The sequence below is a fragment of the Ascaphus truei genome, chromosome 3 (genome assembly GCF_040206685.1).
Source record: "Ascaphus truei isolate aAscTru1 chromosome 3, aAscTru1.hap1, whole genome shotgun sequence".
NCBI classification, from domain to species: domain Eukaryota; kingdom Metazoa; phylum Chordata; class Amphibia; order Anura; family Ascaphidae; genus Ascaphus; species Ascaphus truei.
Window position 1 is genome coordinate 79,654,914 of NC_134485.1, and position 13,252 is coordinate 79,668,165.

The 13,252-nt window shown below is 41.3% G+C and overlaps 1 protein-coding gene across 11 annotated transcripts in view; it reads left to right on the forward strand.

Moving 5' to 3' along the window:
- RAP1GAP2 (RAP1 GTPase activating protein 2) overlaps nucleotides 1-13,252 on the forward strand; it is a 693,938-nt gene that overhangs the window by 358,882 nt on the left and 321,804 nt on the right. For 3 of the 11 annotated variants that reach the window (XM_075594380.1, XM_075594382.1, XM_075594385.1), the window contains exon 1: nucleotides 1,054-2,067. The exons of 6 other annotated variants lie outside the window; for them this stretch is intronic. In XM_075594380.1, coding sequence (XP_075450495.1) covers nucleotides 1,958-2,067 — 110 coding nt within the window. In that variant the 5' untranslated portion in view covers nucleotides 1,054-1,957. Of the gene's footprint in view, nucleotides 1-1,052; nucleotides 2,068-13,252 lie in introns of those variants that run through there. 2 more of the 11 variants (XR_012800437.1, XR_012800436.1) reach the window with 1 other exon arrangement.

Sequence of the window (13,252 nt, forward strand, 5' to 3'; positions counted from 1 at the left end):
TCTCTAATATCGCATCTGAGATCAGGTTCATGGTAAAGAACCCCAACCCTCTCTAATAGCGCGTCTGTGATCAGATGCAATGTAAGGAACCCCAACCCTCTCTAATAGCGCGTCTGTGATCAGATGCATTGTAAGGAACCCCAACCCTCTCTAATAGCGCGTCTGAGATCAGATGCAATGTAAGGAACCCCAACCCTCTCTAATAGCGCGTCTGTGATCAGGTGCATTGTAAGGAACCCCAACCCTCTCTAATAGCGCGTCTGAGATCAGATGCATTTTAAGGAACCCCAACCCTCTCTAATAGCGCGTCTGAGATCAGATGCATTTTAAGGAACCCCAACCCTCTCTAATATCGCATCTGAGATCAGGTTCATGGTAAAGAACCCCAACCCTCTCTAATAGCGCGTCTGTGATCAGATGCATTGTAAGGAACCCCAACCCTTTCTAATAGCGCGTCTGAGATCAGATGCATTTTAAGGAACCCCAACCCTCTCTAATAGCGCGTCTGAGATCAGATGCATTTTAAGGAACCCCAACCCTCTCTAATAGCGCGTCTGAGATCAGATGCATTGTAAATTCTTTTGTATTTGGCACCATTTTCCAATGACCTGAAAATTTCAAGAAACCCTGTTAAAAAACAGTGACATGCTGTACACAAATGTATATAATATATAAATGTCTACATATAAAAAAGATCTTTATTTGTATAGCGCCATCCATGTACATAGCGCTTTATTATAGCAGTAGTATAAACAGAGACATAATAGCCAAACAAAAAGTGCATGTGTGTGTGTGTATGTGTGTGAGATATATGTATGTATGTATATATACATATATATATACACACACACACACACACACACACACACACACACACACACACACACACACACACACACACAGAGAGAAATGTATACATAAAACACCAGGCATATAGGAATGATATCACAGTTAACCACAGGGTTAAAAATAGTATCCACCCCTCCTCCTTCCAATCTATAAACTGGCTCTGCTACTGAGCCGCCAACACTGCTGCTGCTGCCTTTGCAGGCGCCCGGCCAGTTCTTTACAACTCCACACTGACTTGGCTCTTCTGTGTGACACCAAAACCATCCACGGCATCCTGCAGCGAGTGGGGAAAGAATGAGAAAAGAGGAGGAAATACGCCGTCTGGAAACACCCACCTTGCAGATCCTACTTTCCCCAGCTTGTGCAGGCAAAGATGCTCAGTTCACCGCCTACTTCACACACACTCAGCATCCTCTTGTTAGTGAAAGTTAATATTTTAACCAGCAGGTGCAGCGCAAACTCAAAACCATTGTTTTGTGCGTGCGTGTGTGTGTGTGTGTGCTTCTTTTCTTCCCCTCTCCTCTGGGCTTTGATTTCATGACGCTTCTGTTCAGCTTGGTTATTGTGTGTGTGTGTGTGTTTCCTAGCAAATTATGGATCCGCAGAGCAGGCTCGCACACACACTCCTCAATCTGTGGCTTCTGAGCTGAAACTTCTCCTGGAATATCTGTGCACCGGAGCCCCCGCAAGGAGAAGACGTTTGCATTTGGTCCTCAGGTGGAGCTACGGCGGAGGTTTTCCTGGCTGGGATGAGCTGATGCTAGCGGCCAGGGCTGCAGCACTTTGGAAAGTGACTTGGAAATACCAGCTTGCTTTTTTTTCTTCCCTGGCAGTCCCAGCCCCCCGCTGGAGAGGCAGGAGAGAGAGAGAGAGGGGGGAGAAGAGACCGGAGCTGGGAGAGGGTGGCATCTGATCTGAAGGTCACTGGAGTTAAAGTCACCTGATTCAGCCTGATTAATCACACCGCCCAAATCTAAAAAAAAAAAAAAAAAAGGGGAGATAGAAGGGGGACAAGGAAAGATAAGCACACGTTAATTTTCGCAGCTTTTTGCTGCCGAAGTTTGGGGGCTTGAGCGGTGGGAGACGGTGGGACTGTGAACCATTAACTATGTCACAGCCAGCGGAGAGGAGGATGCATTCGAAAAAAGCTGGGATCCGAGCAGCCGTGGTGCTAATTGGATTGTTACACAAATCACGGAGACAGATTAGAGAGCGGAGGTAAAATGGAAAGCTAATTTTTGTTTCATTTTTATTCATTGTTATATGTATATACATATCGTACATACAAACAGGGTGTGTGTGTATATATATATACAGTATATGTATGTATATATATATATATATATATACACACACACACACACACACACACACACACACATACATGTGTGTGTATATATATATATATATATATATATATATATATATATATATATATATATATATATATATATATATATATATATATATATGTTATCTCTGACAACAACGAGGATAATACATTTTGGGGAGTTGCTCTTATATCTTCTCATCACCGTCTTTGTCTGTGTTGGCCATTCATGCTGTGCAGAAAGAAGTGCAGTGACTTCTTTGATTTATTATTATTGCTGCAGGGTTTTGGGGTGCTACTGAGCACAAAGGTGGGATGCTCAAGGCTCATATAAAAAAAGATCACACTGACATGCTGGGGCTGGAGAAATAATGCTGTCAGAAGCCAATGACTGCTTGACATGCTGTAGTAGTGTGTTTGGGTATGAATGAAACTCACTAGCTCACAGTCCGAGTAAGGCAGCCTGCAAGATTGAGCTGCACCTGCACCGGTGAAAGAGAAATTGTCTTCCTGTTTGCACTACAAGCTGGAATAATGAAAAGCCATGTTGATCCCAAGCATACACTTGCTGTTTCTTAATATGCTTTGGTTCTATTGTGCCTCTATCCACGCTATGCTGATGACGAGTTACCCTAAAAGTTGATAAAGTTGCTGGAGCACAATGTCAGTGGTTATTCTAACACAGGGGTGGCCAACTCCGGTCAAGGGCCACCAACAGGTCTGGTTTTTAGGATATCCCTGCTTCAGCACAGGTGGTTCCATTAGTGGCTCAGGTGGCCAACTCCAGTTCTCAAGAGCCACCAACCGGTCAGGTTTGCAGGATAAGACTAAGCCACCTGTGCTGAAGCATGGATATCCTGAAACCTGACCTGTTGGTGGCCCTTGAGGACTGGATTTGCCCACCCCCACTCTAACATATAAGATAGTTATTAATGGAGAAGTAAGAACTTGTCAATAGTATTTGAAGGGGGTATCTGTTAAGAGAAAAGGTGATACCCAAGCCCCCGTAGAAGGAGAGGTTTGAATATTACACTGGATGCCTTTTGTCTGTGGATACATGTACTTTCAACGCACTAGGAAAGTTAAATATTTATCTGCTGCAAAGCAACGATCCTTTTGTGACACCAATGTCCTGTTCGTGCCTCAGATATCTGAAAAGCGCCCTGCTAGTTTGTGTCATATACTTAGTCTGTGCTATTCTGATTGAAATAAACATTTCAGCAACACTCATTTATACTTTCAACAGTGATTTGTACCTTTCATTCTCATCTTGTTGCAGCTCACTTCTATTTGCTTCTATATGTTTTGCAACCACAAGAAACTTTGAGAATAATGTATGTCATGTATATTTTTGTTTGTATAGCGCCAGGTATGCAGCACAATTTTAACAACATTAGAGTATAACTACTGTGCAGAGCATATAATAATACAGATGGCAAAAGTGCATTGAGACATACATGTAACATTGGGAGAAAGGAGTCTAATTGGCATGTGGGGAGATCAATAAAAACAGTAGGAGTACATTTGAGTGCATCGGTTAGAGTGTATAATGTAATTTAATGAGCAGGGGCCATCAAGGACTATTTAAACGATGTGCTAAATAGGTGAGTTTTTAGATGGGTTTTGAAGTCAGAGAGAAGGTGCTTGGTGGACAATGAGACAGAGAGAGTTCCTGAGATGGGGTGCAGCCAGGGCCGCTTTAAGGCAATGGTGGGCCCGGGACAAAGTATAAACTAGTGGGTCCTCTTGAGCCTTAAAGCTGCAGTTCAGTTTTTTTTTATTTTATTTATTTTTTTACTTCAATAGTTTCATGTGGGCAATCTCTAATTACCTAAAGAACTGCATAGCTGCCGGTCAATTCGTTCTCCGTCTATTGATCGGCAACGTTTGGTGACATAATTAGTGAAGGGATCTGTTTATATTCTGCTTCTGTCTCTCAGTGGAAGCTCATGAATATTCATGAGCAATCCTGCACTGAAGTGCTAGAAGGAGGGCAGGGCTGACAAAGGGGTGTGCCAGGGCTTGTGACAGGACATGAAGGGGCAGTGCCTTAGCAAATGGCTGTTAAAATAGAATACAAGAAAATTGGTCTTTCAAAGTTGTTTTTTTTAAAACAGAAAATGCTTAAAGTATTTTTTCTTACTACAGAACTGATTTATTAAAAAAAAAAAACACATGCAGGATATTGACTGAACTGCAGCTTTAATCCTGAAAGTGAAAAATAATTAAACTAGCACATTTTGGATCTGGGGTTGGATAGTTATGGCCCTGGAGATTGCGGGGGAGTGGTAGTTATGGAAGTGTTGGGTTGTTATGGACAAGGAGGGGGATTATTATGGGCCTGGGGGGGAGGGGGCACAAGTATGGGCCTGTGGGGAGGGAGGAATCGGCCAGGAGGGCAGGGAGGGCCACAACAGAGGGGTGAGGAGGGGAGCAGAGTGTGCTTACCTGCAGCCTTGAAGGATGGAGGGGACCTGCTAGAGATCTGTAGAAGGGCCTGCAGGAGGGTGCCTTCTGACAGGCCCCACTGTAGATCACTACTGTACAAGTTAGGGTCGCCAGCAGGGTGGCCCTGGTCCCTTGACTCACTGGGCCCGAGACGGCATTCCCAGCTGTCCCCACCTGTTGGCGTCCCCAGGTGGGCAATGACTGCAGTGGACCCTGGTCAACTGCCCCTTTTGGATAACTGCCCCCTTGTATAAAAGCGCCCTGGGTGCAGCATGTGAGAAGAGAGAGCTGTAGTGACACAGGGGTAGTAAGGAGACCGGCCTGAGCACTACATATGTGCCAAACATTTGCATGAGGTTGCAAACCATACAAATGTTACCCTTTTTGAGTCGCAGAAAAAGGCTGCTGCTAAGTCAGAATTTGCAAGGGATTCACTATTCATTAAGTGAGTGTGCATTGCAATTAATTTAGCAGCTACAATTCTCCAAAATTGCTCGATTCACTTGCAAAATGTTGTAAAATCCCTAGATTTGCTTAACGCTGAGACAATAAATAGGGCACACACCATGTTTCTTCGCCGCTCACTATCAGGTGTTATTTTGCGGAAAGCTTACAAATTTTGCAACATTATTAGTTTCCGTTCTTTTCAAGTATAATTTCTGCAACCTGAAGGGAGCATACTGTACAAATAAATAAAGGCCACAATATGGTTTAGTACTGTATGTCTTTTCAGTGTGTAGTGTATATGTGAATGTTTGTTCTCATACACTCACATTTTGTAGATATAACATCAGCATATCCAAAATGGTGGCGATTGTATTCTCCCCAATACTTCCCTCCAGGTGGGCGGATCTTAGGAAAGAATGAATCAAAAAACGATGGTGCAGATCATCACAGCCTACTTGTTCAATGTGTTTCACCTATGGCATCGTCAGGAGTCTCGTAGAGTCTCATCAGGAGTTTGTAGGAGTTTTTGGAAGCTGTAATGGATGGTTCCATAGTTCCAATATTCTACATTATTCACATTAAACTCTATATTTCAATGTCAATAGGAAGGTCCCATTCTGTAGGACCGAAACGTTGGGTTTCTGGATGTATTTTTGCTTTCACTAATACACTTTGATTTTCAACATTGAGTGCTGTCTCTTGTTTTCCAATCCTTGGAACGGTAACGTATAACTACATTCTCTATATGGGACGTGCCCCTGTGGCTTACCACCAGCACCTATTGGAGTGCCAACTGCCTTATCTGACTATATATATATATATATATATATATATATATATATATATATATATATATATATATATATATATATATATACAGCTGAACGCCGTTATAACGCGATCCGTTACAACGCGAATCCGCTTATAAAGCGATGCAAACGTGGCTCTCAATTATCGTATTTATGAATACTTTACAACACGATTATTGGTATCTTAAATACTTTATTGTACAATGCATACAATTGTACATTATTTCTAACGCGATCCGCTTATAATGCAATGTGATTCTTTGGATCCCAGGCACAGCGTTATAAGGGGGTTGAGCTGTATATATGTGTATATATATATATATATATATATATATATATATATATATATATAATATATATTCAATGTAAATATATGCACTATACTGTATATTGAAATATATATGCATTGAAATACATCTTTAAATCTGCTTTCAAATGCATAAACACTTGAGGGTGTTAAACTAATGAGATGGGATAGTTAAGGTTCTTATTAACATCAATGTGGGTTTAATTCCAGCTTCCTCTCACAAATCTTGTGATCTTGAGCACTGGATTATCCTCGGTTTTCTGTATAATTCCCACTGTGTCATAATAAAAATAAAACCCGGATTCCACTCCAGCAGTGGTTGTGTGAATGTCTCTTGGGTGTTATCATGATCAATTTGCATTCTAGAATCTGGATTGTTTGGAGTGTAGAATTGTTTCAGTTCATATTACCTTTTATGCACCAGCCTAAGAGCTCTTCACAAATGTAGTTGTGCCAAGCTTACATATACTGTAGTATGTGTAGTTATTTCAGAGCTCTTGGGGATTCATAGATTTTTTCCTTCATTGAAGCACAGTTCCAAGACCTTCTTAATTGTACTTTAGAGGTATTATAGAAAAACAAGATTATTATTATTACGTCATTATGTGTTGATGCAACGCAACATTTTTTGTTACACTGGATGCTACCCTTTTAAATACATTGGCAAAAAAAGTGAAAACGTCAGAGCTTCTACACCTCCTGTCGAATTTTTAACATTCTTTTCATCATTTTAGATATGCTTAACAGCTCTTGAAACTTTGGCACAATTTTGAACATCATGGCTCAAAGGAGAATAGAGATTGAGTATCCAGACCAAAAAAGTTAAATTATTCTGACTTCCCAACTTAATTGATGCCTTTCAGACCACTGATGTTTCTGACTAAAGACCCACTTCTATTTATTCTGGGCAGTCGCGCTACAAAAGAGGAGCTTATGTTTACTAACCCATACAGCAACTTTTGTATCCAAAACATCCTCATTCACAGTTCAGAACAATGGAGCACTCCGTTTACATGACAATTGAAGGTGTCTTGCACTAAAGAACATACATTCTCTCTTTTTTTTTTAATACCACTCATGGAATATTGAGACACTTGGCAAATTGTTTTTAACTGGAGCCTTCCACTTCAGAGGCCAGTGCTTTAACATCAGAGTTTCTATTTCTTTTAAGCAACACCTAGCAACAATATAGTACTGTATGTAAATCACTGCATTGCACTGTTTGCCTGAAGTAGCCTTATCACCAGTCATTAAGGGGTTAAGCTAGTTGGAATGGGAACAGCTGGACTGCAAAGCCCCTTAGGAAATCACATATTTGTTGTTAGCAACAAGTAAAAATGATAACAGACTGATTGTGCTAGTGGGGCTCCTCTCCTGCTCCCTATGAGTACTGCAGATCTCATCCTTCTGCCTCTCCCCTTATTCAATCAACAGTCCTGTGCTGTTAGGATAATGCCAGGATTTTGGAAAGCTTGCTGGATAGGACTAGATCTATATAGTTCTGTGCATGGGCAGTGATGTGCAGCAGTACGGAATAAAGCCAACTCTCTCAATCAGGGGAAGCCAACTCAAGGACCACCAATAGGTCAGGTTTTAAGGATATCCCTGCTTCAGCACAGGTAGCTCAATCAGTGACTCAGTCAACGACTGCCCACCTGTACTGAAGCAGGGATATCCTTAAAACCTGACCTGTTGTTTTATTTTTAGAATTAGCTCTAGTGCTTATTTAAGTAACAACATGCTCAGACTCACTTTCCAAGAATACAAATGTTATTATACACACAGTGTAGTATATTTCTATTTTTAAAATGTGACTTTATTGTTTATGCTCCACCAGCACTGGTGACATCGACTTTACTACTGTTTGATATGAGTAGGTGGCCCTATACTTATAATTATGCAAGGACTGTAACCAGCTAATAAAGAATGCATCATCACTACACATACAGTAAAATACAGGTACAATTACTCTCTGTAGAGAGACGCTTACAATCTTATCTTGATTCTAGATAGTGATAAAGTGACCAAAGACCACAGCAACTTAACTATTGAACTCAAACCGGTGCCTTGCACAATGCAGTAACAAAGTAACAGTTCACACCCATATACCACCTTATTTAGTTGTTGTTTCATATTTAAAGCTGCAGACCAAGCAATATCCATCATCTGTGGTTTAAAAAAAAAAAAAACACAGTTCTGTACTATGAGAAAATATTTGTAGCATTTAAAAAAAAAACAACAACTCTGAATTACATTTTAAGATATTATTATGTAATTAGCATTTTTTGTTTCTATAGCAACCATTTACAAAGTCACATCCCCTTCTTCTTCTGAAACGGGCTCTGACAACCCTTTTTGAGCCATGCCCTCACTCTAGCAGTGCACCAATTATATCTAGTGATGCCTGGTCACATGATCTTTGGTCCTCTTCTGCTGCACTAACAGCCATTTAGTGAACCCCTGAGCCGAATCTTCGCCAATTGATCACAGGAGAATGGATCGATCGGCAACATAGCTAATTACTTATCATTGTGTGGATTGTATTCATGGACATATTAAGGTGGGAAAACGGCAGCTTGGACTGCTGCTTTAAGAGAGGACAATTTGTACTACTTTCACAAGAAGTGTGTGTTTAACTGAGGAACTGACACTCCTCTTGCATGCTGGATGGTGTTGCAGAGCAGCAGATAAGATGATCTTTAGATCTTTTCTACATCACCTTCCTACAAAATAAGTACTCACAGGTTACATTGTGGCTACGGGACTCCTTTTGTGATATTTGTAGTATGTAGCTCAGTGTGTTTGTCTTCCTTGTCCCCCTTCCTCCTGGGTTTACCCCTCTCTGGGGAGAGTATTGGTTTGGATAGCTGCATCTTGATAGCGCCCTGTACAATATTCTTAGTTTATGAGATTTGTTTGCTCTCTTTACATTAAATTGCTGTGTGTTTGACCACTATTAGTGTCACAGCTGTTTATGAGTGCTGCAGGTACTCTTATTTTTATATTTTTATTTCTAAATAGAGGAAAGAATGTGACAGCAATCCCAATGTTAAAGGCTCATATGTTTTTAAACTTGCCATATTCCTCTGGGAAACAACCCCTGATCTTACAGTACCTCAACGTCCCGCCCAGTATGTGGTGTCTACCATAACGTCCATTGCTCCAGGCAGGACCAGGGTGATAACATGGCCTCAGCCAAGTCATAAAGCTGTGTCATACTAATATTCTTGTTTTTGTTTGACTTGCCAGCAGTGATGTTGCCGGTGACTATATTATCCTCCTGGGAGAATATTACCTCTTCAGGAAGACAAGGCCGAAGGAGTAGCTCAGTGGTAAAAACAATGCATTGGAAGCAGGGGAACTGTCCTGGGTCAGTTCTCATTGTGACCTTCAGATCAGTTTATCTCCCTCAGCCACCAAAATTAGATTTGTATTTCTTCAGGGACTTGTCGTTCTTGCAAAATTATATGTACATTGCTGTGTACTGTGTCGGCACTATGCAAGAAAAAAATATTATGGCCAAATGGTGGCAGAATCCGGGATCTTCCAGAGGTAAGACTGGGGAAGACATGCTCACATATTTAATTATGAGTTGCAATGCCCTGCTGGCAGATAAATGTTTTAATATAATTACACTTTCTGCACACACTGTTTCTAAAAATTCTAATTTTAGATACCTTGAGTAAATTCACTTTATCTCAGTGTAATTCAGACAGTCAGAATTAGATTGTACGATCTGCAGGAGCAGTGCTCAATCTACTATGTACAATGCTGCATACACCATATGCACATTTGATAGATAAAGGGTTATTAATACGTATCATTATGGTGAAGGTGGCCATGCCAAACATCGGTAATGTTCCCCTACCCACTTTGTCAACATCTGCTAACAGCTTTTAGGCTTCTGGATTTACATTAGAGAGTTACATGTGTAGTGTACCTTCATGTGCACCTACATCCTCTACTGATATGGATCCATCAGCAAAACCTATTTCCAGTTAAGTGCCATCTTTAGCCTGCAGTGCTTTTTTTCTCTAGTGATTTATGTCTGAGAGATGGCAGCCTGTGGAGATACCAACTCTCAATTTGCAAATGCACGGATAGAGTGCAAGAGACAAAAGGCCTTTTCCATAAGCTCTATTTTCTCCCTCCCCCTTGCAAACCTTGTTAACTCCTTCTTTACTAGTTTGGGTGGCAGCATTACTGCATGGTTTGGCTGCAGAAGAGGAAACATACTGTAAGAGGTTATATATACATCATGTGCCTTGACAAGCCTCACATTTAAGTACACTAATGTAGTTCTGGTGTAGTATAGTGACATTTGTTTTTGGAAGGTCCATAGCAGGTGTGAAGATTTCAAACTCCACACAACTATGTAGACGTGGAGGATCTCTTGGAGACTAAATTCAGAATGCTAGTCCACAGGGCTGCAGTATAAATACACAACTGTCATCATAATCATGTATCTTTTTATATAGCGGCGCGCTATTCATAGTACAAATTAATCTTGAAAAGCATAAAACCTAATTCTGACACGTCAAGCATATTTATAGAAACATGTCAAGAAAAGCAGGCTATAGACGTCAAACCAAGTTCTCCCTAAGGCCGCGCCTATAGTGACGGCGACGGGGACGCGTGAAGTTACCCGTCGCCGTAAGCGGAAGTTGTATTTTGCTTTGTGGCGGCGACGCGGGCGACAAGGCTCCTGATTGGTTCAGGGGCTGTCACACGAGGCGACAGCCCCTGAAAAATCAAATAATTACGGCTACCAAAAATCACGACGCTTTGTCGCCGTCGCGCTTACTATAAGCGCACGTGGCGGCGACAATGCATTTGTTTTCGGGCGACGTTGCCGTCGCCGGCACTATAAGCGCGGCCTAAAGGTCAATTCTTTGACCCCTATCCCCCTTCAATGGTAACCATCATAACCATTGTATGAATGGGTTTACCTTAAAAGTGCTTTACATATGCAGTTAATACATGCCAGAGTTATTTTACAAGTATTCTAAACCTATAACAAATGGACCTTCCGTTATGTATTTCAATAAGGCCAGATGCTGAATATAGCTTGTGAAGACTGGCATTTATGACCGTCCTGTGGAATCCCATTGGAACATTGCATTGCATTAATGAGGCTTCGTCGTTTTAGGCTGCAAAATAGTATGATAAGCTGCAGTAAAATGTAAATTCTCAGCATAAATTCAAAATTTGTTGCAGATCTTTGTAAACAACAAGTAATATATAAGCCAGGGGTGCGCAAACTTTTCTGTTTGCGCCCTCCTGTCTGCTCTCCCTCTCTGCTGGCACCCCCTCCCCCCTTACCGGGTCTCTGGCATCGGCAGCGTCATGTCACGTTGTCATGTGATGTCAATGGCAACACGTTGCCATTTGTCCCCGCGGCCTCATTTAATGCCGCGTTGTCATGGCGACGCAGCACCCGAGAGCCGGCTGAGAACAGGTAAGAGGGAGTTACAGAGGCCTCGCGCCTCCCCCAGCATTTCATTTAAATGTTGTGTGGAAGAGTGTGGGGCCTTTGCAAACGCCGTGGAAAATGTGTCCATAAAGCAAAATTCCGTATATCGAAACCTATTTTCGCATTGACTTCCATGATATAACTGGAGAGGCGTTCCTACAGGAAAAAATTCAGCCACAAGACATAACTAAATTTACCATTACGAATGCAGCAAACTTTTTTTAAGCACATATTTAATGGGAAAATTGATAATTATATGATATAATAATAATGGTTATAATAAGTCACAAAGTGAAAATACTGTACTTACCAGAAACTGGTGATCGCCGTTTGAGGTGGTGGTGCAGGTAGATTTGTTTGGATTGCGGGTTAATGGAAGGGACTCCCCCCCCCAAATGTTTAATTAAGACATTTAAAGTGAATTTAACATTCTGCATATAGAATTTCTTCCCTAATTTTTGAATTCTATTATAGCTAAAATCTGTATATCAAGTTTCCGTATATCGAGGGACGCCTGTATCTCTGTACCAGGGAGCAAGGGAGCAGGGGAGCAAGAAAAAAAGATAGAAATGCACAGTGGTCAATCACAATTTTGCATTAGTATAATAGACAAAAGTGAAGTAGTCTCAGAGTGGCGGGGAATATATTAAACCAGAATAATGTACTCACATGGCCATGTGTGATAATAGATCATAAAAAGTTTTTTTTAAGTATGGTGATGTCTCTTCCTCTCAGCTGCTGATTTCTCCTGTTCGTTCTGTGTTATATAAACACAGCACCTTGTGTCCTCACCTCGCGATCGGCCCATACAACTGTAAAGGATGACAGCCGCAGGTACAGTTTAAAAATACAGTTTATTAGATTACAATTTGAGTAACGTGGGACTCGCATATAAAAAAAACTGCCTCAGGTGTGTGTCGCCGACTCCTGCACTCCAACGCAGTGTTCTCCTGCTCCGGCGTCCGGGAGACCGGATAGGAGACATCAGCAGCTGAGAGGAAGAGACATCACCCTACTTAGAGAACCCATTTTGTGATCAAGTATCCCACACGGCCGTGTGAGTACATTATTCTGGTTTATTATATTCCCCACCACTAAGAGACTAATTCTTTTATGTCTATTATACTAATGCAAAATTGTGATTGACCACTGTGCATTTCTACCTTTTTCTCTTGCGCCCCCCTTTACTCTGTTTCATATCGCATCACGAGGATCGCGTGAGGATCCTTTTCGCGGTTGAACAGCAACAATTATTTGGGCCAGTATTGTATTGTTTGGCTTTTTCATGTGAATGTATCAGTATACTTTGTCCATTAGGTATAAATGATTTCATTTAAATTAAAATATTTCATTTAAATCACTATTAGAGGGAGCGCCACAGTTTCTTTCACACTGTACCAGGGAGTACCTGGTGCTGAAAATAGCACATTTCAGCTCCAGGGACCACCTGCTTCCCATCATGGTAAATAAAAGAGTAGGTAATAAAATAAATAATACAGGGGGAACTACTGCTTTATGTTTCCTACAGTAGGGAAGGACTTAACCAGATACAGCTCATTCGCATTGTCCATCTGAGTAGTGCATCTTAC